Below are 26,880 nucleotides of genomic sequence, written 5' to 3' on the forward strand. Positions count from 1 at the left end.
CCCTGCCTTATGCAAACGACACATAATTCACTTCTGTGCATCTAATCAGGGCGTTTATTCTAGGCAAAATTCACCAGAAACCTTTGAAATTGGAACTGTTCAGAATGCTTGATTTCCCAAGGAAGATTAAATACAAACAAGGCCAGCTGAATCTAGACATCAATATGTGGTAAAGGACAATTATTTAAAAATAATTGACCTATCCATGTCCAACATTCTGTCCATATCTCAGCAGAAATGCTAAAAAAACCCAAACAACCAAAACCCTAAACCTTAAAATTCTTCCAAATGCTGCAATATATTAGGAATGATATCAATAATAAATATGCTCAGAAGAAAAAAATATTCTTAAGAAGTGAACAGGATTGTAAATACTGAAAAATTCCGATATCTAATGGAAATCTTTCTACAATTTGACAAAATTAATTAAATGCCAAGGTCAAAGGATCACTTTATAATCAGAAAATAAAAATATATATACTCATACAACATAGGAACTTGGAAAAAAAGCTTTTTCTTCCAGAGTAGCCTTCAGCATCTGTGGCCAGTCTGAAACTACTACCTTGTGTGCTTTGATGACTGAAGGAAATGAAATGGGCATATTTGTTAAAGTCAGCTGGGAAACCACACGACTTGGTTAGTTCCAGAGTTCATAAATTTATGTCAGAATAAAAGGAACCATAAAAGCACAAGTGAACCAATTTACCCTAAGTGCAAATGGCAGTTTTGTTATTTGGTGTCAAAGTTACCATGAGCACAATGACAACCTGCCATAACACATTTTCATGTTCACTAAAGAACAAGGATTTAGTTGGTTAATATTCCCGGCAATACTCTTTTTCATAATTTACAACAACTAGATGCTGATAGGTTATTTAACATTTATGAAGTTAAGATGTAATCAGAAAAACCCTGATTATCTTTACAAATAAAAAAGTTAAATTATTCCACTTTTTTTTCTCTGAGACTTCATTTCATAGCAATGGCACATTTTGCAATGGGACAAGTCAATCAAACTAAACCTTGTTTTTTTGTGGGCATATTTGGATAACATTTAATGGACAATTCTGTGCAAAACTCTGCAAATTAGGTTTGATGGCTCTGTGTATTTCAAAAGTAGGGTAGCTCAAAAATAGAATTTGCAGCACAAGATGCTTAAAATTGGGGGGGAAGAGCCATAGTCTATTTTACAGACTCATCACCAAAAATCTGTTTGAAGTCAACTTCTGAAAAATTGTTTAATAAGTTAAACCCAATCACAACTGATGTAAAATAGTTGAACAGTTTCCCTTATAGTAAACAAACACTAAAATAAGAATGTAATATCTTCTATTCTAAAACAAGTAAGAGTAAAATTATAGTTTAATATTTAACTTCACAAAATAAATCAATCTATTTGGCTTCCTGAGATTAGGTATTTAAATTAAGCTTCAAATATCCAGATATCTAATTCTGGTTCTATGATGTATTTCCAACAACATTCTGAAGACAGTAACAACTGGAGACGCTGACTGCTTTAAAGATGCAGAACTTTGGATGCTGAGCTTGCAAACCTTGTCCTACAGTGATTTGGAGCTAATAATAATTTACATGAGAAAAAAAAAAAAAAAAAAAGGAAATGTAACACTAGGACACCATAAAGGAGAAACCATGTTGGCTGGGGAAGTTAAGAAACAAACAAATATAATTCAAATACCAAATTTGATCCCAAGAAGAATAAATAAGAAATGTGGACATATTACACAATTTTCATTCTAATTGACAAACAAACCCAGAGGTAGAGAGAGTGTTACAACATGATGAAAGAAGACATTTTCATCCAGATGATCACTAACATATGAAGCAAGTAACCTAGGAGCAGAGGACAGGATCCTCTTTTGAGCATGTTCAGCTTTCAGGTTATCACCAGCAGTGGCTGAAGACATCTAGAAGAATCAGGCCCCCAGTGAGGACTAGCAGGGTTGTCAATGAGTTGAAATGCAGAATGGCTACCTGCTGACCTGCTAATAACATTCATGGATATGCGTTAGGAGAATTATGTAGTTGGGTTTTTTCCATTCAGCTTTTCTGCTTCTATCCATGGCATTAATAGTTGTTCCACAATAACTGTAACATATCCTTCTGTAGTGTATCAGTGAAATGTACCGTACCTTTGAGGTCTGTGCACTGAGGCAATGCAACACAAGATAATGGGATACCTATTTCAGCAAATAAAGTCCTATTTTCCATAGTGAGTGAGGTGTGTCAAATATTTTTTCTGAATCCATCACTTTAACTGCTACTTGGCCACTTTGCTATTTAGCTAAGCCAGGAGTTTAGAAATGCTGCATATCTATAAAGTCATAAGATTTAGATACATTACAGATGTTGAAACGTTATAATTAAAGCCATTCAAAAGGAAGGTATGTGTAATATGATGCCCGTAATTAATCCTGTGGGTGATTACTTGATCCAAATTTGTTACAGCAGAGAAGAAGATAGAATGCCAAAGCATACTTGATATCCACAGACAGGAAGACACTATGACCAATTACCCTCTCATCAAAACTTGGTTAATGAAAGCACTTTTATTTTTTTTTCACAGAGACTATATAGATTAAAACAACTGTCTTGTCCAAGAGTGACTGCCAAGCCTGACAATCCGTATAACAAACACTGCACTCTGGGTTTATGAGGGAAACCTGTATTATCTCAGTGTAGTGTATTGTGAAACAAGGGTTCATACACAGAGTAAAATAGATCAGAGAAAAAAAAAAGTTACTCCATACACAATGACATAAAAAAGGATAAAAAGTTGCAGACTGTTTAGGCTAATCCTACCAAGATGAGGCTGTATGTGGCCCCAGACACCTGCATACATAGGACCTGTTAATAGGATGTATGCCATTACAGAAGATCAGAACCTTCCAACCAAAACCTCCTCACAGTCTTCCACTTGGGAAGAAAAACAGTTGGAGCACAAAGGTCTCAGAATGAGCATAAAGCAGGATTATGAAGGGTCACCCAGGGTTTCTTTCAGTAGCACATAGTAACATTTCTCTGCTGCTAGTACTTCCCATTTCTGTAAGAACAGCTAGTGGCCCTGAGGTGCTATAATAAGAGGAAGAGCAAGTTTTGCTTTCCTGTCTGCCCAACAGAGGTAGTGTATTAAAAACAATCCCTTATCCATACTTAAAAACTTAAATAATTGGCCCCAAAATGAGAAGGCAGAGAAGAAGGGACTCAGTCACCAAATATCCTCAAAAGTGAGATAAGTGTTCAAGCTGTATCCCAGTACCTGGGCAGAAGGACATGTGCCTCTCCCTGGCTGAGGAGAATTGATACAGCCATGTGAACACATCAACCCGCAATCCTCCACAGAGCCATGATGTCCAGCCTCGTCCTCACCCCTCTGATTATGTAGTTTTAGGAATACATGAACCTTTATATGCACAATCCTAACTGCAACATAACCAAATGTACTACTCAGAGCCTGGTTCTCCTAGCAGGCTTGTTAACTACTGTAACAGGAATTAGAACAGCTGGAAAATAAAAGGTCTGGAACAAGGACAAGCTTTTCTAGGAAACACCCCACTCTTCACAAGCCTACAGTATTCCAGTGTATTAATATGTTTTAAATCTATGTAAAATGTTGTTGAATATTTTGTACCTGAAATTATATTTATTATCGAAACTATAATACAGCATGAGTCACTTTCCAATAAAACCAGCTGTAGATTATATGCCATTGGAATTCATCTGCCTTCTGCTGGGTTCTAAATCCTTTCAGGCAGCAGGGGGAAAAGTTTAATTTAAGATTTTAATCTTTTTCATATATTATAGCATTTCTATAATGGATTTTGTGCTTCTGAAAACTAAAAGATTGACAGCTGAGGGTATTATAGATTTATTAATCATTGCTTAAATGGGTAGGGTGAACACTGCTAAGCACTGCCACAATACTTGCAATCCCAGCCTTGAAGGCAAACCACTTTTTCTAGGTGACTTTATTTTTAATGACAATTGACTCTACTGTGACTGCTATGCAAGGAAATAACATCTTAAATAATTAGGAAGAGGAGACATCAAAAACTTTCCTGAGATCATTGATAAAACACACATGGTTATTATTGCAAGATGCAAGCATCTGAAGTTTATTAAAAAAAATTACCTAATTTCTACTGAAAAAAACAATATCTGGAAACTGGGAAACACCTTGCTGGAGATGAACTGCACTAGACAGAAAATTGTTCATTTACAATGCTCTCATCCCACAATAACTACTGCATATAATTTTTATAACATCAGTAAAGTACACCAATTGCTTAAGCTATGATCTATATTAATGAAAGAGAGCACGGTCTCTCATACAAAAATATGCTATTATTCAATTATTCCTTCTTAGTCTACCTCTGTAGCAGGCCAAGACAGCCAGAAGAGTGACAAGAGGAAAAATATTTCTTGGCTTTTGCTGACCCAGCCTCCAAATAACACTGCGGTGCTCTGATAAATAAAATTTACTCAATCGGGTCAAAGCTAGCACAGGATCTCTGTGTCACACTCTTACACCTTTTGTTAAAGGAGCTCAGCACTGCTTACCTGAGGGAAAAATGGACATTTTAATTGCCAGGATGGCTATCAAGACATCATCAACCCAAAAGGTTGGCAGGTTTCCCTGTTGATAGCTCAGGTTAGTCTGAACAGTATGGAAAACTTATTTTCAGTGTAATTTTTGTATTGTTTTGTTGTTGTTGTGTTGTGTTTAGTTTTGTTTTTTCCTTAATACTTGCACTCAATAATAGTTTATAAGATCAAACTAACATACAGATTTTCGATCAGCTAATCCTCACAATACTTATGTCAAGTACATAGGTCAATATTATTAAAATAATATGTCTCTAGGAAACAGGAGCTTTAGACACTGGTTATTTAAATCATGCAAACACTAAAACCAAACACAAAGAATAAAAATATCAGAATGATTCAGCTGCCTGCCTAAATATACTAATTTTTCCATCTTTTCATTTTGCTACAAAGTACTACATAAATACATTTTTACCTGGCACGTCCCAAGCTAGAAATATAGAATATGCATCAATTACTGTGACATTATATGGGACATGAATTTTCTCAGGTGTTCCTACTGGTGTTTGTATAACATATTTATCACTAGTGTTGCTGCCGCCCCATGTGCTGGCTTCCAGCTGGTAAACATATCTGCGCAAACACAAAAAGATCAGTAGACACTACGGTTAGAAGCTTTAGGCATATCAGTAATAGAACATTTCCACTTTCACCAATTTAAAGTGAATAGGCTATACAAAGAGTATTACAAATACTGCATTAGTGAAGATTTTCACTTATAAGTTTTCTTAATGTGAGAAAAGTAACTATTTACTTATAATAATAATTGTAATACTAAAATTCACATTAGCTTACATAAGAGAGAGAAGTATTGACTCAAAAGGTGCCAAAGCCAATTTCAGAACGGTCTCTATTAAAAAATCAGCAGCTGCTACTTTTAAGCCAGTATGTTCCATATGCATAGAAACACTATGAAGAATATGCAGTCCTGTCTGCTGTATAAAGACTTAAATTTTTCTGATATATTCCATGAAGGAAAAATACAACCAATGAGACTGCAAAAACCAAACAATGAAAAAAAAGGCCTCCCCGCTTTGAATCATAATGACCTTTTCTCAGAAAAGTAAAAACAGACAAGTCCTTTGATAAAGGCTACCGATTTTTCAGTAATCAAGTAATATTGCAAGAGATTTTTCTTTTGTTAAAAGAGTAACTTATATTTTGTATATTTCACAAACACATGTACATGTATTTTGAAGATATTTCACATGTTACCAGAGCTCTTTAATGTGTCTTACCTACTGTTAGGCTGCAGGTTAACATCTGTGAAATTCAGGTCGGTATGGCCACCCAGGAAAATCTCTTCTCCATCACGAAATAATCGGTACTGAGTAATGAGTCCATTGGGTTTCTTTGGTTCTGTCCAGTAGATTTCCACTTTTGTTGAGCTGACTATGATGTGATGAGGTTTTGGCCATACCCCTAAAAATATCATGACACTATTTTAATTTTATGCCAGAAATATAAAGGTGTTGTTGTTGTTGTTGTTGTTTTTTCCCTCACAGTTTATGCTGCTGCTTTCAGCAACGTGATAAAAACATAAAACATTGCCAGAGACAATGACAACGTTTAACACACTTTCTGTATTAATCCTACATCAAATGCAACCAAATAGACAAGGTATAGGTTAATGGAGAACAAGGCCAAAGGCTGCAGCCTTTATATTCCCAGTTGTCTATGCATATAAAAAATATGCATCTGCTAATTCTAACTTGGGGAAATTGTTACAAAAAGAAAGTAGAAATGCAATGCTAGGCAGTCAGTATAAAGAGTGTTTTAAGATACAAATATTCTGAGATGAATTCTCTTGTGTAAATTTATAAATGATAACTTGATGGATGATAGCGGGGTTTTGCACCTTGTTAAACCTTTAGAAAATACAAGCCCATAATGACCATTTCTTTGCAGTTCTATAAGAATGCCTTCTTCCCTTACCATGAGGAGCCGCTTGTAAAGTTTGACCTGAAAATGGCTGGCTATAAGCACACCCGGCAGATGTGCAGGCAGTAAGGATAAAGCTGTAGTTAGTGTACGGCTGCAGACCTGGAAAGAACAAAGAGAGGTTAGACTGAGATGTTGACATCTGACATTTCAAGAATTGTATCACTACATAGAAAGTTACTGGACTTCAAGTTAACTTTTAGTATTTTTGGCAAACAAAAAAGCATGAGCCATTCTAATTTTACATCTGAATAATACTGAAATGGTGAATTATTGCTAATTTAGATATGTGTCCTCTAGTAGCTTAAAAGACCTAACAAAACAATTCATGTTGAATGTGTGCCTATGCTGCAATAGATCTACGGATGTCCTTCCTATAGACATATCTGAATTAGCTTCAAATCAACTAACTTTGGTGGCACTTGCCATGCAGATACAACAGTCCAGATCTCTACAGAGATTACCATCTGAAAATTTAGCCAGTCTCTGAGGTGTGTTTCATGGGGTTTTTTAACCTATACTTCTGCCTGTATAAAATTGTTAAAAATTAACTGGAAGGCATCTAAACATACTTGGCACAGACATAATCTCCGTCATTGTTAATGGCCATAGAAATGAAAAGGTTTCCAGTTGATAAGCACCTGAAAGTGTAATTGCTTAGAGTTTTGGACTTGAAAGCTGAAGAGCCCGTAATGTTTCGAAAATGTATTATAAATATATTGGCAACAATAAGAAAAGATAATAAAATACTCTCTTACTTGAACATGAAATCTTCTACTATCTTGTAAACAAGTCAAAAGACAGTCTGTTCTTGCTCCCTTCCCAACTTACATTTGTTCAATTTTTTCCCCTATTTTTTACAAGATTTTACCATAAATGCTATAAATCAGTTAGAAACAAGACTGTCAGCCAGGGCCTCTCCATTACAAGATATTAATTTTAGTTACCTGTATTTTTTAAAAAACTGTTTTTTCAGTTTGGATCTTCTATGCTGGACATCCTTGAATAAGACTAAAAGAGAATATATTGCTTTGACCTTTCCTTGGAAATTTTCAAACATCCTTGTGCTGTGTGTCAATGCCTTTGGATTTGACATCAAGTTACCTGCAGCTTAAGAATTTGACTTTAGGACTCCTCATAAAATTGTACTTGAAATTTGGCTAAGATACTAAGCTGTCAAAATAGCCATTTCTGCACACCCATTAAAGGCCTCTTGCAGCTAAATCATTAAACATGCAGACCACTGTGAGCCTGTCTTGAACATCTCAGAGTTCAGCTTTAACCGTTTGATCAGATGCTTCACGGGGCATGCTCCAGCCCAGGTTACAAGGTCTTTGCCAAACTATTCTTCTGGGTATGTCTCGAAGTTGATATTAAAAATGATATTATCACTCACAGACACTGGAAACCTCTCTCTTGCATTTTTTCAAGGACCTACTTGTTAACACCTCATAACACATTTTTAAAAAGTTCCTGTTCATGAATACAATGAGAAGAATTATTAGAAGCAAATTATATGTATAACAAAAAAGTCTGAGAAAATATTAAGAGTGCAAAACTGAACACTCATAAACTAGAAAACCTCAGCATTAGGACACTCTATGATACAAATTGATCCCTTTTGCACACAGGGTCTGTGTCACAGTCCCATCAAAAATTCCCTCCAGCATGTGGTCTCTGGCCTGTATGTAAGTTGAAAATTTTTGGTAGTGTCCACCCCTAGTGCATATAGTTGCTTTACTAACACCAACCAGCTGAGCATTGCAAGTGGCTTGTTGCAATAACAGAAGAATTAAAAGGAAAAAAAGAAGAAAAAGAATTCTCTCGCTCAGAAACAAGATGCAGACACAAAGAGGCAGAGAAACTGAAACCTCCCTGGACCTGACAGCAAGCCGTTTGGGATGTCTGAGACCTGGCTGTCAGAGGACTTGGTGTTATGCAAAACTTCATACATTCGAGTGCAACCCCTGGTGCCTTCAGCTGCAGCTCAGAGAGCTCAGGAATTAGCAATTCAGGCCCCAGGTCTCAGGCAGGATGTCTGAAAAATAAAGATGATGTAGTTGTGACAAGCTGTGAAAGCTTGAAAGCATGAAACATGTCTTCCTTGGTACCATAGCCTGAACAGAAATGAACGCCCTGCAGAGCCAGGACAGAAGCCGTCTCCCCTCTGGGGCATCCCACAGTTCGCTCACTGGAACTATTTAATCCAGCATCTCACAGGATTTAAGAGACCTGCCAGGGTCTGTCCCACTGCACTATCTGTGGAGTGGGGCGGGCTGGGCATAGCCCCAGCCCAGTCACCTCCCTGGGACATGGAGCCGTGGGTGGCCCGGTCTTGGTGTGGCCCATGGTGGGGCAGGGCAGGGCAGGGCTGGAGGGCAGCACAGCTATGGGCAGGGCTGGCGGGCAGAAGGCTGGGCTGAAATGGGGTGCTGGTTCCTGGGGCAGGGCTGGGGGAAGGCCCCAGGTGAGGCTGGCAGCAGCTCGGCAGAGCTGATGTGGGGGCACGCTGCAGCAGCAGGGAGGCCCTGTGTGCTGCCACTTGGCCATCTGCCCAGGACACTGACCCTCTCCATTCTTCCTTCTGGCAGCCAGTGCCACCAGTCCATCAGCAATCCACATTCTATTCCTCTGGGCTGGCATCATCGCTGTTTGCGTGCCTTACTGTGCTCCACATTCACACAAACCTTGGGCTTGCACCTCCCTGACTTCTGCCAAACAGAAAGGAAATTTAGCTTTGGGCAGATACAGAATTAGGCCCCTCTACACCGAGATTGCCAGAAGGAATAAATCTACGGAACAGCAAACGCTGAGGCAGCAGTCCTACGTAAAAGGAGTATTTACTTATTTATTTGCATTCCACCCCAGAAGAGACACAGCTTGTGGATTGAATGAGGCAGTAATCCTATGTATAAAGGATGTGCTACTATGTAATGCAGATTGCCTGTGTGAGAGAGGCTGAATTAGGATTACACAGGTCAATTGAGAAGTATTATACAGGTCAATTTTTAAGTGCTTGGCTTCATGACCTTAATAACATTTGATGTAACTCATATACCTAATTGTAATTACATCAAGAACAATTTGATTCTGTGACAAGAAAAAAGTCTGTGCAAGATCTTTGTTTATAAACAAATCCTTGCTTATAGCCATTATGGAGATATTTTAATTAAAATATATTACAAACAAATGGAGAGGAAGAATAAGCAACAATTATGTAGAAAGGTAAAATACTGAATGGAAGATAGGCAGGCTGCTTACAAATTGAACAAGACATGAAGGAGAGAAAATAAAGAGATGACTCGGAGGGACAGCCCTGGCTGTAACCTAATCATGAACCAGAGGAGAAGAAAAATCATCTGAACATGCCGTAAAAAAGTAAGAAGGGAGAAAATGACAGTTGCAGACTAGGGAGAGGCAAAGGCATGGAGGAAAGCCAAGTATTTAACATTTCAGGATAGGAAAGATTACTGTGGCAACAAATTACTTGAATTCCCCTAAAGGGAGTCATGTTCACTTTTAAAGGAAACATGCATAATAAAGCAATACTCATTTTCAACTACACTTTAAAGAGAAAAATGGGCATTAAAAAAAGAGCACATGGTTTCACTAAATTTATTAGTGAAATGCTGGTATCTGAAACCTCTAGTCATACATGGAGCAGTCACTGCAGATTTTTATCTAGATTATTAAAGCTTTACATTAAACACATCGTCTTAGGTACACTTTGGAAAGCTCTGTGCAAATCTATGTATGTAATTAATAATGAAAATAACAAGTAAGATAATCTTGAAACATAAACAGCATTTCGCTTTCCCAATTTCTCTGCTTGATTGTTCACTAGAGGATACTTCTCCCTTTTTGTTTTTGCTTTATTATTTTACCTGTTTATTTATTTATTAGACTTAGGAGTCTATTTTGTTGTGGCAGCATTCGTCATTCGCCAAAAGGCTGTGAAACAGTGGTGGGTTTTGGTATGGCTTGTTTATGTTTGTTTGTTTGTTTGTTTTTGTTGTAATTGTTTTTGTTTGTTTTTTTTTGTGTGTGTAGTTTTTGTGTTTGTTTGTTTGTTTGTTTGTTTTTGTTTTTGTTTTTTAAGAATTCATTCTCCTATTAGCCAAATCAATTCCTTCTGATACTGTTTGTCTCCATTTGTGGGTATGGCTCCAGCAAGGTCAGTAATTAGCTCCTAGGCTAACACTCCTGGGCCCCACCATGGGAATTTTATTCAGGAGGATGTCAGATTGCTGACCACAGCCTCACACAACCCCTCCACTTCCAAGAGTTTCCTTTAGATAAATAGCACTCATGATTCAGTACTGTATGGAGATAGAGTTGACCAGTGACAACCTTTTTGTACCCCTTCAGTTTTCACTACCCTGAAATGGAGAATATGTTCAGATGAAAGAATTTCAAACCATTCAGTCACAAAATATTTATTAATATTTTTCCTTTTACTAAAATAAACATTAACAATCTTGCTTGGCATTTACCTAAAGATGATCGGTCCTACAAATTCTTGACAAAGCCTCTTACTTGGGATACTATCTTCAGTGTCCTAAAAAGGGGGAGCTGAGAAGAATCTTTGCCATAAACCCACCTGCTGCTGCTGAAGATGGCACTCTTAGCTTTCTTTTACAGTTCCTCTAATTATTTTCTTCAGTCTTACCCTCTGCCTGGCCCCCACTGCAAAGCATTAGCAGACCCATTTGTAAAGTAGTAGTAACACAAAGTGAAACAATGCCATAACTGTCATCCAAATTGTTCCGTACAGGGTAGTGGAAGTGTTCAGTAATAAATGATATAAAAAGGTCTTTTATTGACAAGCTGCCATGTGCTGTTTGCATTAGAGAATATGAGAAGATGATGGCTGCTGCCCCCAGGTCCCAGTGGCATTCAACTCAGTGAGATAGCAGAAAATGCTTCAGTTTGCTTAAAGCATTGATAACACCTCTAAATAATTAACTGAGGACTTCCTGTCTTCAATTACTTAATGCTTTTTTTAACATCTTGAGAGGATTATAAGCAATTTATGGATTTCACATGATGAGCACATTCACCGCTATTCCCACAAAGCATTTGTGGGATCATGTTTCCAAAGCTTTGATGTAATTAAAAATAAGCAGCAAGACAATGGTGCAGTGGCAAGGTGCTAGCCTTCTCGTCTATTATTTGCAAGACCCTAGATTCAAAGTCTCAAGAAATACTAATGCTACAGCTTCATTAATGTTCAACTGTTGCTCAGGGAAAAAACACGGTTAAAAAAAAAAAAAAAGAAAAAAAAAAAGAAAAAAGTAAGATAAGAAAATTAAAACATACATCCACAGGGAATAAGATGACAGTTCAAACATCTGAGAGTATGCATGAAATAAATTTGATTGTTTTATTTTATTCTTTTAATTTAGAGGGCAATAATTATCCACATTGCTAAATCAGTGTCAAGAATTACATGTTATTACCCAAGGAAGGTCCTGCAGAAAACAGCACAAGATTTGATTATGACTAGGAGGAATGATCACTTATTTCGCTCCTGGCTTAACATGGCAGCATTGGGCAGTGGCTTAACAGAACAGGCACACAAAAGGGAAAAAAAGATCCTTGCTTCTCAGAAAGTAATTTCATTTTCTCACCCTTCCAACTAGTAAGAAAAATAGTATCGTATGCATTAAAATCTCAGTTACTCCAGAGGTGCAACTGCCTTTTGGGAAGGAACTGGGAGTGTGAGAAGTACTTTTCAAATGGGTTTGATAAATCATTCCTTGTTAGTTAGGTGTTCTTTACAGTAGAAACTTAAAACAGAAATTCTAGATCATGTGCCACCAGCTGGCATACTCTAGCTAATATCTCATGTCCAGAAGCACTGAATATGGAGACAGGCATAATATACAGTTGATGAATTTCACACTTGAGCATGATATTGTCAAAGAGGAACAGCAATCCTTTACTCCTTTGTGAGTGACTACAGCAAGGACAAACTCTTTTAAAGCACTGAGAGATCTACTCCAGCTCAGGTCTCACGCTTTGAGGGGTGGTTGAGAGTGCCATATATGCTGTATAGGTTTTATGTGCTCTAAGTCAACTTATACTTTTTGGGAGGCTGTCAGATGTCGTGTACATCAAATGAATCTCTACATTTCCTACTCAGGTGAAAAAAAAAAATAAAAAGAAAAGTATTTCTGAAAAACATAAAAACAAGAATTTGATGAGCGTCCTGAGGTCAAAAAGTGAAAAAGGTATCCCAGAATGCTTATGTTCCCATTTGGTGTTCAATAGAAACATTTATAAAAGTAATTTTGCTTCAAGGTAACATCCAAATATAACTAAAAATTGAATACGTGAAAATAATACATTTGAGGTCTGAGTTAAATCTTCCCCCACAATCCCTTGAGTAAAGTTTCTTTCAGATATACACACACTAGTGAAATTTCACCAAGTATTTAGAAAAAGGCTACAAGCAGTATATGAGACTATAAACAGAATCCAGAAACAGTATTCCCTGAAAATAAAACAGTTGCAGAACAAATATGAGGCCTTAGTACTTATTTTTAAAATGTTCTTTAAGCTCCAATGATTGCTGCTACCCTTATCTACAGTCATGCTGAATAAAGCTATAGCTAAATGGAAAGTTAAATGTATTCACGAGGTGTTAATGTCTACATCTTATTATTTGCAGTCTCTCAGAGAAAGCAAAAGTAACTAAAGTTCCCTTCCCTTCCCTTCCCTTCCCTTCCCTTCCCTTCCCTTCCCTTCCCTTCCCTTCCCTTCCCTTCCCTTCCCTTCCCTTCCCTTCCCTTCCCTTCCCTTCCCTTCCCTTCCCTTCCCTTCCCTTCCCTTCCCTTCCCTCTCATTCACAGCAGCACTAGTGACTTCAATTGCATTGCTGCACATTAATGACAGTAAAAGAGAGAGTTAAATCTGTGTGGAGTGGCAAGCCTACACAGAATACCTGAGACCTTGAGCACACCACAAAGTGTTCATCTTGAATCTAGCTGCATAGATTTGTTTTAAAATTTTGAAATCAAATCTATCAATATTTTAAAAAACAGCATCCAGAAATTATTGAAAAAATAAATTTAAGATATGTAAAGTCATGATAAAGCATTCTAAACTGTGCACAGTACTGGGGATTTAAAAGTTACTGACGAGTAGGATTTTTAATATGTTAACGCTGTTTTATATCTTAAGGACATGATATTAGCCTGTCAGAGAGCTCTGCCTCCTTACCTGATACTGTGTGCTGCATTCTGCTTGCAGCATCAGTGTATATAAGTCCTTTTCCTACTTGACTGATCTGGTACTCTCTGATGATGCCATTTGGTTTCTTGGGTGCAATCCAGCTTAAATGTAATGCTGTTGAGTTCAAAGCACTGACGTCTGGTGGCTGAACACTCTCTGGGACTCCTTGGACAGTGACTGCAACTACCTGAAGACATATGAATTAAACAGCAATTTAATGTAATAGTACACTAGATACCATGATCAATGAGAATGTCACTTTTGTTTTAAAATGTTGTTTGGGCTGGCATATCATTACCAAGGTCCTGGAGAACTAGTTACTTTTTTCCTCCTTTTTCACAATGAAATCTGACCTTGAATACATTACATAAGTCTGTGTCTACAATTTATCACAACAGGTTTCACCATGTTTTAGCTGCAGTGTATAGCACAAAGTGAAACAATGAAAACTGTATTGCTTGAAAACTCTTGATAACTCTCTTCCATATGGTTGGTCAGTGTCTCTGCATTTTAACTGCCTGATTTAATATATTTTAAGCACCAGTAAACATGGAGCTAAGCCTCCATATATCCCATGCAATCTGAACTCTCTTGTAGTTATTTTCAACTCAATATTTTTGTAAGGAAACAAAAGATTTTAAAAGATAGAATAACTTTGCAGTTGTTGAGGTCTTTCTAAAAAAAAAAAAAAAAAAGAAAAAGAAAAAGGAAAAACTTAATTGTCTATTGACACATTTCTACCATCTCCTACAGAAGCACTTCCAAATTACAGTTTTAATAAGTGAGTCAGACCTTTTTCTCTTTGAGAATCACTTTTCTTTTTCCATTATTACCACCATAAAGTATTTATATTATGTTGTAAATATAAAATATGCCCTCTATAATATATGGTCTTAGTGATTTGGTAGAATCAGTCCCTACTTGCAGACTTCAGTGTTTGCAACACTAAACTCCTTGATTACAGATAAGTAAAATAAGCAGGATTTGTTAGCTCAGGCCAATGGTTGCAGTAGTTGTGTCTATATAGCTTGCAGATCACTATGTGCCTATCTTCATCCCTCTGCATCAGTGTTTCTTATAATTTTGGCTGAGATTTGCACCAATAAGAAAAACCTTTACACACCTGAAAACAAACAAAAATAACCCAACTTTTCAATCCGATAGATATTATAATTACAAAGCAAAGCACAGTTGGTATTCCCCACCTCTGCCCCACAGACCTTACACTTGTAGTCCTGGAAATTAATTTTCATAGAGGCAAGGATATTACTGTGAAACAGCAGTTACCTAAGAAACAGTTTTTCCAAGTGACGAATACGGCCAGTACTTTGCAGAATAGAAAGTAGATCTGGTTAAATAGTAATGCTGGTGAAAGGCATCTGTGATTTGAAGTGATACGAGAGGAGTGGAAAGGAAAGGAAGCAGTGACAAAGGGAGGAAAGAAATTATTTTTGCTTAAAACTGAATCAGAGGCAGGTTGTACACAAAGGGAGTATAAAGCCTGAAGCAGGTGCAGACATGGAAAGCCAGTAAAGGGTAATATAGTGGAAGGACGCTCAGAATAAGAAGGTTGTTGAACAAATTGATAGACTAGAGCTGGAGCAGATAAACTAAGGAATACCAAGGAAGAAGAGGCTATAGACCTCCTAGTGAGAAAAAAAGATTTAATTTCAAGGCTTAGATAAAGTGCATTTTAATATTCCTTACTGTATTACATTATGTGCAGCTTTCTCTTTAACAAGCATCAGTTCCTATAGTACAATTTCATCTTTGCCAAGACTGCGATGCTTTCTTCTTCCACTCACATGAGCCTTAGGTTCCAAATAATCGCCTGTCAGTAGCTGAATCAAATTAGATTATTGATGTTCTTCACTTACTCAATAATCAGCATGTCTTCAAATTACACCTTTCCAAAAGCATTTTTATGTTACCACACTGGCTGATAAAATTCTGGCACCAGTTCCATACAGACCAATTCACTAACCTGGCTGCTGTCTGTGCAACCAGCAACAGTGCAGGCTCGCAGCTGGTAGGAATATTCTTGGTATGGCTGGACACCCCTTGTGTCTATAAAGCTCATTTCTGTTCCTCTGAAACGCTCGATTCCATTTCGGAGAATGATGTAGTGAATAATAAGACCTATTGCAGAAAAAAAGTTTTCCCTTTTGTTAGCTGAGAAATCCTGCGTGATGGTATGCTATAACAACCTACTCTGCACACAGAAAATATTAAATGAAATCTCTAGGCGACCACTGTAACAGACAATCATCCTGCTTAAATGGCTAAGGTGAATTACCAGCTACCCTCCTCAAACTCTACATCAACATCTCAGTGCATCTCAATTTTTAAGAGTGCTATTCCAAATTTTCTCACTGTTTGAAAATCACAAGCAAGGTTTCCTGAAAGAAACATGAGTATCACCCACTCCGCCACCCACCCCTGAGTCCCAAAACATGTTATAATATGATTGTTATTTTCTGGTCATATTTGCCAAGCATCACTACAACTGTTCTCAAAAGAAGCTTCTGGGCACTTCTTAGAGACATCCTAAATAGTCTTCTATGAAGTTAGACTCTACGCTTATTTGCAATGAAAATGATCTCAATGAAGAGCAAATTCTTCTTGCAGAGTTTAGGAATATGTATATTTCAGTATTTCAGTGCCAGTGATTGATTAAGAAACATTTTGTGAGTTTGGAACACTGTCAATTGAATGATAGAACATACTCTCTTTTTTTTTTTTTTTTTTAATTTTTTCCAAATCAAAACATGTATCAATACCATTTGGTTGAAGTGGTTCTTCCCAGTTTAGAAGTATCATGTCTTCCCGATTATCCACTTTGGCCCATTTTGGTGGACTTACACCCTGTGGCACATCTTGCTTAGTGACAGCTCTGCTAATTTCACTGAAGCTTCTTCCATAGCTGTTCCAAGCAGCCACCCTGTACTCATACGTGATAAAAGGTTTGAGGTTCAGGTCTAGAAAAAGAAAGTTACATATGGATCATCTCAGTCTCATCAAATACAATTTTATTTTTTTTTAACCTGTGCCTATGGGACTACTCCTGTGTTTAAAGACAGATTTCCTTTAGTCAGGACCACTTTCTGATATAGCAATACTTCCACCAACTTTTGTGAACACAGTTTTAGACCTTATGTATTCAACGAATTTCTTGTGACTCATTTCCCTGAAGATACTGTCCTGATTCACAGATGACGTCTTAAAGAATGATACTTCACTACAATTGCTTTACATTTCACTAGAATACCTGATAGCATTGAGGACATCCTTTCCTCCACAGCAAAGTAAATACACTAGCAAATCACCACCTGATATGCCACTTTTCCTTACCTGTAAATGAATACTGGTTTGGATTTCCTGTGTAGACAGTCTCCTCTTCAGTTGGACACACACCTTCTTTCATCTCGCTTTCTGTAGCACTCTGTGAACCTTTTATCCATGCACAGATATTCTCCCTAGGATCAAAGTCACACTTTCCGCAATGTGCTGTTGCCGCCATAGATAAAGGGCAGAGGATATTAGCTTTGCATTCTTCTTTTACCTAAGGAATATACATTCAATTTTAGTATATTTACCACATCTTATTTTTATTACAGATGCTTCCATTAGTATTTGTCTTTAGGTAACATACAAATCAGGCAATCATATTTAGTGTGTCAATATGTCTAGCATATGGGAGACCTTTTCAGCCTTTGGTCTGTCTACAGTCTTTGGTCATCAATGCTTTTCTAATTATTTCTAAAAGAAACAGATTTTTGTTTTGTCCTTGAAAACATCACAAATTTTAACTTCTGGAAGCCCAAATGACTGGGTTTGTTGAAAGCAGAAGAGTCTAGAATCAAATGAGATCAGGATTTAATCCAAGAATTTGAACAGTCTGCTCCTCCAAAGGCCAATATCCCATGGCAAATAAGTAGTAAATTCCCAGCCCCTCACACAGCTTGCCAAGCACTCAAGAGGCCTCTGTGCAATTCCTTGGCAGCTTTCAAGAGCTGAGGACCCTCTCCATTAGCTATATAAATCGTGTCTTCTACCACATCAGTCCGGAACAGCAGTTTTGCTGCAATAAGAGGGCCTCTGCAAACGTTGACACAGTTCCGATATTTAACCCATAAAGAACAATTCACACAAATAGAAATACACACTGAACATCTACAAGTTTCTATTAAAATTCATGAAATAGTATTTTTTCAAAGCATAAGCTAGAGAGCAATGATTCTCATAGAATACAGGTTATTGCAGGAAGAAATGTACTGCAATACTTGCTACAAACATTTCTGCCCATTAGGATACAAGCTTTAGAAGGACAAAAAAACATACCTGATGATTTCTTAATTCACCCATTGAAATGAGCTTGCTGTTTGATTATGAACTTCAGCTAATTTAATTTCCCAAACTTGGCACTTCCATAAAAATTAGATTGTGATAGACATCAATATAGGATATAGGATACAGATGGATTGGATTAAAATATAAAGTAGCTCCAGAACACATCTCAGAATATCAGTGCTTTTAATGTTAGTAAATCTATACATATCAGAAAGCCAGCACTGCTATCTCTTATTCTACTGCAGGTAAGTGAAATAGAAACCGCTTCCTTTGTTTATGCATTATACCTATGGTATAGATCTAGCATGTTATCTACCAGAATTCATTAACCTATTCTCAGCCATTTTTTGCCTTGCATGAACTACTAATACAATGCATTGAGGAAATGTAGCTGACTCATCACAACACTTAGATTTTCTCTGGGAGAAAATTATTCAGTCTGAAAATGGAATGACATGAAAACCTTGGCATGAAAAGGAGAAGAGGGAAGAAATATTTGTGTATTAACTTAACAGATGAACGAAAAGTATACAGGAATGCCTGTATGTGGCAGGATGGGGTCTGTTTTTCTTTTTACTTCAGTGATAAATTCCACAATATCTACCTGATTTCCATATTGTAGAATTTACAATATTCAACCCTCTTTCTTTCTCTCTCTGTCTAAATATAGATAAATGTAACTATAAATAATTTATATAAAATAATATACATATATATGAACAGCATTTTCATCCTTTGAAATGATCATTTCCTAAAAAAAAAAAATGGGGGGGATAACAGTTGACAATATTTTTTAGAGGTTATGTATAACACCAAGATGCTAATTCTTGAAGATTTCTAGTCAATTCACCTGGAGTTACAAGACATTGCCACTTTCAAATTTTGGCTAAATTGTCTCATGTTGACACATATAGCCACTGGCCACTCTTAGAAAAGATAGGATTAGCCTTTATGGTGCATAGTTTACTCTTAAATTAGAGTGAAAATAAACTGTACAATTCATTAGGCACTAAATGCGCCAAAACCATAACACTCTCATTGTTGCTGAAAGTTATACAGGTAACTATCCTAGTACTGCTGAATTTTATGCCAAAATTGCCATTGGTTTTCTGTTGGATCGGGATTAAGTCTATCATGAAAATATCAATTGCTTTATTTTTATTTATATGGTTTTAGGAGGTTGGGGAATCCATGTCATACTGCCTGCTCAAATTGAAATGTAATAGCGTTTTTATACTTCAGAACTGGCCACTTCAATTTTAATTTCCACTTAAGGAACATCATCAGGAACAGTGGTCACAGAACGGAAACTGGCTGTATGTGCCAGTCTTGTTAGCATGCCAGCTTTTAGACCCCTTACTAATCTGGAGTGCTGGGCAACACTTCACAGAGGCAGCTAATCATTATTAATTCCTTTAGAATTCATTGCAATAACATCAATCATGGTGAACTCATTCGGTATTAATATGGATGTAATGTGAAAATGAATAATGCACACAAGAGTTTTTATATTCCTATTTTAGAAAAATAGTTATGAACAGTGTATTTCTCTTTCCATCATCAAATCAGAGCTACCGAGAGATTTTCTATCAATTACCTTCATCATCATTCCAGCTGAAATCTTGTCAGAGCAAACATATTTCAAAGGATTATATCCAACTCCATTACAGCATTCTTCGCTCTTTGGAATAAGTTCAGTCTCACAGCATTTTACTGGCACTTGGTCATTCTTTCTAAAGTGTGTGAGGGACTCACCACTGGAATCTGAGCAGCATATGGTATCTGACATATTCACATATTCCTGCCCACAACAGAACATCCCTGAAACGAACAAACAAATATATCTGAATATAAAATATAAGTAAATAAACAAATAGTTAGGAAAGGAGAAAGCTCAGAATGCAATATGGCTTGGCAGCTGGAATTATGCAGATTTAGCTAAAGTGAGTTTAAATTTGAACATGAGTTGACTGAAGTGAGTGTCCTGACTTCTAGACCTACTGAAAACAATGAAGGATCAGAGCAATAAACAGGGATTCTCTGCAGTCAATTTATACAACTGCTGAACTTTTGTAAGAACCTTTGCTATGAAAAACCATATCAAGGAACTGTGCACAGCAGGTCAAAGACAGACTGTTGATGAAAATTTCCTGTAGAATGCAGAAACTGAGAAAGCTTCTCCATGTACTTTCCAGTCAGGTCTCATTCATTTCCCCCCTTACATGAGCAGTCCTTCAACAGTGCACCTTAGCGTTCCAGAATGTTTCACATTATAGTTTATGTTTTGAAGTGGGAGTTCATACTAGATCTGTAGAACTGAAAGGGTGACTTGACAAATACCCACAGTGAAGCTTCAGTCATCTGATATTCTTTAAGAAGTTATTATCTAAATATAATTTGCATTTCTGTAGTGGAAATGATAAGCTGCCAAAATTCATTCCACAGCCTTTCTTCTAATTTTAATAATTTTATTTTAAAATTAAAAGCTTGCCATAACCACTGTAATTTCCAAATATTCATGTGAATGATTCTGCAACTGTGAAATACCAGCGTTGAACCACCCACCATTTAAAGAAAGGGGTAAATTTTAACTCTGGAAGAAATGCTATAAATACCTCTGTAATTGGCAATGAAATAAATGTCATTACTAATTCAACTAGAACCATATCACAAAACAAACAAATGAAGAAACAAACCAAACAGGGCTGTGATACACTCTTAGATCTACAAAGTAATTAGTATTTGACATAATTTCTGTTATATGTCAACATTTTAAACACATGCAAAAACGGCCACTTTTCTCACTGCCGTTTATTGCAGCAAATTTCTCTTATGAAGTCATACATAATGAAAATTACTCTTTAAGGGTATGATCCTGCTAAAGCATTCAGACCACTTCGTTCCAACAACTGGGATGACTCAAAAAGGTGATGCTACTTGAATACTTTACCTGTTTTCTGAGCTGGTTCCATTTACAGCAATCAAACTGTGATCACCAGCTCTCCAAGAGGTAAATATTTCCTCCTGCTCACATCCTTTTTCTAAATTGTCCTCAGATTCCACCAATTTTAAGTAGAGAGTTACTGTAGAAAATGACTCAATTCAATACTAATAAGCAACTCAGACAGCCCCAAGGGACTTTTGACAGACAAACTAAAATTTTGATAATGAACTGTTTCTCTATCGAAACAAACAAAGCTGTATTCTCTCACTGTAAACCTCATCTTTGTTTAGCTGAATTAAATTTTTCAGCCAAGATTTCACTCACATAACAAGAAGTGACTCCCTTTCTAGTTTCTTTGGTAAACCATTACTTCTTTAATTATTATCAACCTTGTTCCAGTGTGATAAATTGCTAATTACTTAATACCCTAATCAGCGTTCATTCTTTGCACAGATAAACTGTGACAGCGCCATTAATTTAAATAGTAATTTCACTTAATGGCCAGAACGGCACACCAGATTTTTATGCAGCATTTTCTGAAGACTGCATCCATCACTGCAATATTCTGACATAAAGATGTCTGACGTGCACTAACTCACTTAGGGAGAGCAGATGTTGCAGAGCAGAGTTTGGTAGTAATTCCCATAGTGCATCACTTCAGCATGAATGAGCTGCAAAGGCAGAGGTAGACAATCTTCTGAAACTGCATTGCATAGCCTCTGACCTTTGCTTAATTTATCACATGTAGCACTTGACTCCTGAACCTTGACACCTCGAATGTACAATTTTAAATATGCTCTAAGAAAAACAAAATAGGACCATGTAATATTGATGGATTGATTTGCCTTCTAAAAATCACTTTATTCAATTGCTTAAAGATCCAGAAATTCATATAATCCCTTGCTGAATTCAGCAAAATATCAAAATACAAAGTATTTGTTTGTAAATCAGCTGGAATGTGTGTCATACTTTATATATTTATGTTTCATAGGCACATAATGCATTACAGCAAAAAGGAAATCCATGGGCTGGAAAAGATATTTCCTGCTAACAGTGATTTCTGTCAACAATTATTTCATGTTCATCCCCAGCAACTGAAAAAATTTACAAACATTGCTGAGTGATGAATTACTAATTTAGTAAATCTGCAAAACCATTGCTTTCAAAAGGGAAAAATGAGTATTAAAAGGCTTAGCCTTTGGAGCCAGAATAGAGGATCAACAAAATACAGAGCCAGTGTACATTGCACACTAGTCCAAAAATCCTTGGCTTACATGTGGGTACTGCAACTCTTACAGATCAGGAACCACAACAGTACAAAGCATCATCTTTCATGAGTCTGGGATGTCAGTATAGGGGCACTTTGCTAGCTTTTTTTTTTTTCCTTAAATACAAAATCCAAGAGTGGTTTTAGCCGACATTATCCTTTATAGCCAGAAATAGACAACTTTGGATAATCCCACCACAGCAGCGGGGCTGAGGGTGTGTGTGCAATGGCATCACTGCCAGCCTTTGCCAGTAGATGTCTCTATGGTCACCCCACTAAATGAGGCCAACAAGGGGTGAAAAATAGAACCTAAGAAAACAGAAATTATTATTTTTTTTTTAGAAAAAGGGTAATGTGAGATAGAAAAAAATATTTTATTTTTGTCTGTTTGTTTGTTTGTTTTCGGGACAAACTCTCCGAAAAAGGTATAAAATGGCAAACAAAAAGGTTCTACCATCCAAGCCCTTCAACCAATATTCAGTTGCAGAAACATGCTGCGTTCAAGCTGGCCATGAGACAATAAGGCTGTGCACAAGGCTTTCACTTTTATCGATGTTGTTTTTCTTGTAGGATTTTTTTCAAGGAACTAAAACTCCCAAAAGGTTTAAATTGTCATTATATTTTTAACCATAGCATTCACTGCCAACTACAAAACAGATCTTCAGAAGCATTTCAGCTTTTGCATAAAGCCACCTCTGTTACCTTGTCCCCTTCTAGACAATGAGATAAGCTTTCCAATTATGACATTGTTGCAAAATTCTACTTATCCATTTGCCAATGATAAGTAAATTATGATTTTATATGAGAGTATTATTTCCATTAGAATCATTACAACAATAGGGATGGAGAGCAAGTAGATTTTTGTGCCTGGTTTGTGTATTTTCATGATGTATTTAGCAAGGCCGAATTAATCTAAGAAATTAAGCAAAAACTGATGGAGCATGATATATATGATATGATTAAAACCCACAATCTATTCTATGCTTAATGCAAAAGAATATGATCCCTTTTCAACTATGGCACTAATTCATCTTTCAAACCTGTATTTGTGTTCAGCTGTATGCTGGCTCACAGTATAAAGTCCTCACAGAAACCTGTGAACAATGAAAAAGCCACTGTTTTCTTTTTTAATAGCCAAAAAAACGTCATCCTGACCCATTCTCAAGAAAAATGGTATAAATGATAGAGCGCTTTAGGCTAAACACATTTTAAAGAGAGGGGTATAAAGGGTTTTTAAATATATATATTTAAGGAAAAAAAAAAACTGTTAAGAATATATATATGCTGAAATGAAGAACATAACTTTCATCCCAAGATACCTGCATTACACTCCTACACAACTCATCTGCCCAGAGAGAGCAGTAAAAACATAAACGCTACCCCAGCAGTTCTGTTCCAACAGCATCTGTTAATTCACTCCATTTATAAAATACATATTGACAAAGACAACTGAACTGGGACCAGGGAGATTTGATTTGGTGTGAGAAAGTCAATTCAATGTGATTTTGTTAAAGGGCTCCTGCAGGCAAATAAAAGAGTTTAAGTAATAAAGTACATAAAGAGATGTTTTACGAGCCAGCCCCGTCTTGCGGCAGCCGCACAATGCGCGGCGATGCAAGAGGGCCTTGTTCAGAGCCGATATCGTGAGCCCTGCATAGACACTGACGATGTAGCTCAGGCACAATTAGGGATCATGGTGAGGGGGAGCTAAAATCACACAAGTGGTGCTGTTAACAGCATACATGTGGTGAGTCACCACTGGAAGAGTACGGTGGTGTGGAAACCGCAGGAAGCCTTGCAATGGCTCTTCTGATGAGCCCTTCCTGTCAGCACAAAACTGGGGTACTTCTCATACCTCAGTGGCCGAAGCATCTGGTGAATGCAAACAATAAGCTGAGGAAAAAAACCCTCATTTTTTGGGGAAGGAGTAGTGCAACCTTCAGATGTGGATTTTTAGTTATGTGTTAATATCTTCAGTTGTACAACCAAAGGCTCAAACTGGCAGGCATATTGTGAAAGCACTGCGTCTCTTGTCTTTGTACACCAAGTAGAGTTGCGTACTAAACCTCCATTATTTCTGTGTTTTGAAATTGGGCACCCCTTTGAGACCGCAGTTGTTTCTGAAGTCTTTTGTCAGGCAGAGAAAGCCTAAGGCTGATGGTATATAACTATGGAAAGAAAAAACATGTGAAAATACCAGAACAGGATTTGTAGAAATACAATAACTCCGATCTCTGTCACCAGCTAGTCACAGAGTCTTTCTTGAGGAAGTAGGTTTTGGATTGTACTTCTGAGAGATGGAGTAACTTCCTATGGTGTGCAAGAGACTAAAGGGACACACAGATGAACAAGTGACTGGAGCTAGGCATTAAGTATTATTAATTTTAAATTGCAGCAGGTTTACCCCTAACTAGATGCAAAAGTGAGGGACATAGAGAGCCAAGCAGATAACGACATCATCTTCAGTTTCTTTGTGACTAACCACACATCTCCAGAGCAAATGAAAAATCCCTGCACTGCAATGCATTCTAGCACAAGGTGGACAAGTCTAACCTCTGCTCTACTCATTAAGAGGGGACTGATCCTATTTCCTGACTGGCATAGTGAAAGATTATGCACTCCTTTTGAAATTTCTGAAGTGTCTTCAGACCCTGCAGCTTTTGAACAAAGGCAAAGACTCATCGAAAGCTCACCATTTTGCAACCTGTCAGAACAGATGACTAAAGTGCAACGCCATTTTAATAAACTGGCAAACACACCTTAAGACTGAGTGTGTTATTGCTGAATGGTTAGTGTTACAAGAGAATTAGAAAGATGAAGATCCTTTTTTTCTGGAAAAATTCTCACTTACCTGTGAGAGGTCTGTGTGCGGTCCCTTCTTCTTCATCACCACAACAGATCAAGTCCGTGCTTACCACTTCTCCACCACAGCACTGTTGATTGAAACTGTCGTGGAGGGATCCACCACAGCAGATTTGATCTCCTGATGTGGAGTAGGGCATGCCCTGGCAGCAAGAGTCACCAATTCCAACCGAAACTCTGTTTTGCTCTTTGTTAGGGCAACATACCTCTCCTGTCAATTTAAGAATACAATTAAAGATTTTATCCACTTATAGCTCTTGAAATCCCTGAGAGGCCTTTCATCTGATAGCAACAAGTCTGGGTTCACACACTGCTAGCTTCATGTATAAAATGTTCCATGTGAAAGCATGGAATCACTCAGTACTTTAGAATGCTTAAGTATTATATTCATTTGTAATAGTAATTAAAGAAACATGCATTCATGAATTCAGGGCCAAGACTCTGTAAGATATCAAACTGCAAGCATGCCAAAGACAAACTGAGAAGAGCAACAAAAATAATTTCTGTAAATACAATAATTATCAAGTGGAAAATATTTAGGTAGAGGCAGATACACAGTAAAGAGAATTAATTCCTGCTATGATTAACCAAATATCCAGCATACTTGTTCTCAGCAAAAAATTTCCATAATAATTTCAAACTTGTTTTGAAGGACTGATTCACATTCCTTAAAGAGTTTTTCAGTGTCTCCCAAAGAACTTCAGAACTCAACTCACTTTAAAAATTAAATACCACTGTCACAATCACATCAGTGGGCTTGGCTGCTACTTAAGCAAAAGCATCTGCTTTTGCAGGAAAAGGCTTTAGGATAAGACTGCCAATGAGACTGACACTGTAATGGCACGATGGGCTGGAATAAACTGTGCTATGAATGGAATAGACACTGCTATAAAAAATACAAAAATTATGGTAAATGGCAATAATTTTCATTCATTAGTGTCTGCACTTGATCTGATCCAGTGTTCTTAAAGTTCTATTTTTGTATTATCTTTCTGCATTGCAATGTTTTCTGTGGCTCAAATGTCATTTGGAGGGTGCAGGGCTTTTTACTGCTGTTGAAGACAGGTAATAGAGGTGAATAAATTATTTGGATTCCTGATTGTTAATAAAAGAAATGTGGTTTGATTTTTAAAATTCATTTTTCTCATGGAAAGTAATATCTCAAGTCCTTTACTTCTGAAAGGTTGGGAATTACAGACAAGGAGCCCTAAACCCAATGCAGCTTTTGTCAAAAATAAATCTGTGATGCAATTGTAACAGGTGAGGGAGAACATCTTCCTTCCACCCCAGATTACCCACCGAAGAGGTGCCTGGGTGGTAGTAGCATTATTTATTTTGCTCTGCTTTAAGAATGTCTCCTCCCATCTTAGCTCTGGGATGGATGTTTGCACTTCTTCATGCACTACTGTTAAAGAAACTGAGATTCCTGCCTTCCTAATTTGTAATCTTCATGCCTTCAGCCCAGTGTGCTTCAGTACATCTAGAGCTATCAAGCTGGTCAAACAACATCTGGGAAATATGTATGCTTAGAGAGTTTCCTGTATAAATAACTTTATCAAATAAAGTCAACAATAAACAAAAAAAGATGAGAACAAATTTTTACAGTGTAATAGATATAATCTGTTTAGATACTTCATCATATTTTCCTGCATTCCTC

The 26,880-nt window shown here is 37.0% G+C and overlaps 1 protein-coding gene across 1 annotated transcript in view; it reads right to left on the reverse strand.

Annotated features, from left to right (window-relative positions):
* The window catches only part of USH2A (usherin), a 387,004-nt gene that overhangs the window by 63,608 nt on the left and 296,516 nt on the right, over positions 1 to 26,880 (reverse strand). The window contains exons 50-58 of the mRNA XM_065058452.1: positions 25,213 to 25,434; positions 19,748 to 19,971; positions 17,152 to 17,362; positions 16,581 to 16,778; positions 15,785 to 15,939; positions 13,789 to 13,987; positions 6,559 to 6,666; positions 5,862 to 6,045; positions 5,039 to 5,196 (exon numbers count right to left, since the gene is read on the reverse strand). Of these exons, the coding sequence (XP_064914524.1) occupies positions 5,039 to 5,196; positions 5,862 to 6,045; positions 6,559 to 6,666; positions 13,789 to 13,987; positions 15,785 to 15,939; positions 16,581 to 16,778; positions 17,152 to 17,362; positions 19,748 to 19,971; positions 25,213 to 25,434 (1,659 nt within the window). The remainder of the gene's footprint in view (positions 1 to 5,038; positions 5,197 to 5,861; positions 6,046 to 6,558; positions 6,667 to 13,788; positions 13,988 to 15,784; positions 15,940 to 16,580; positions 16,779 to 17,151; positions 17,363 to 19,747; positions 19,972 to 25,212; positions 25,435 to 26,880) is intronic.

This window comes from Columba livia, chromosome 3 (genome assembly GCF_036013475.1).
Source record: "Columba livia isolate bColLiv1 breed racing homer chromosome 3, bColLiv1.pat.W.v2, whole genome shotgun sequence".
Taxonomy (NCBI): domain Eukaryota; kingdom Metazoa; phylum Chordata; class Aves; order Columbiformes; family Columbidae; genus Columba; species Columba livia.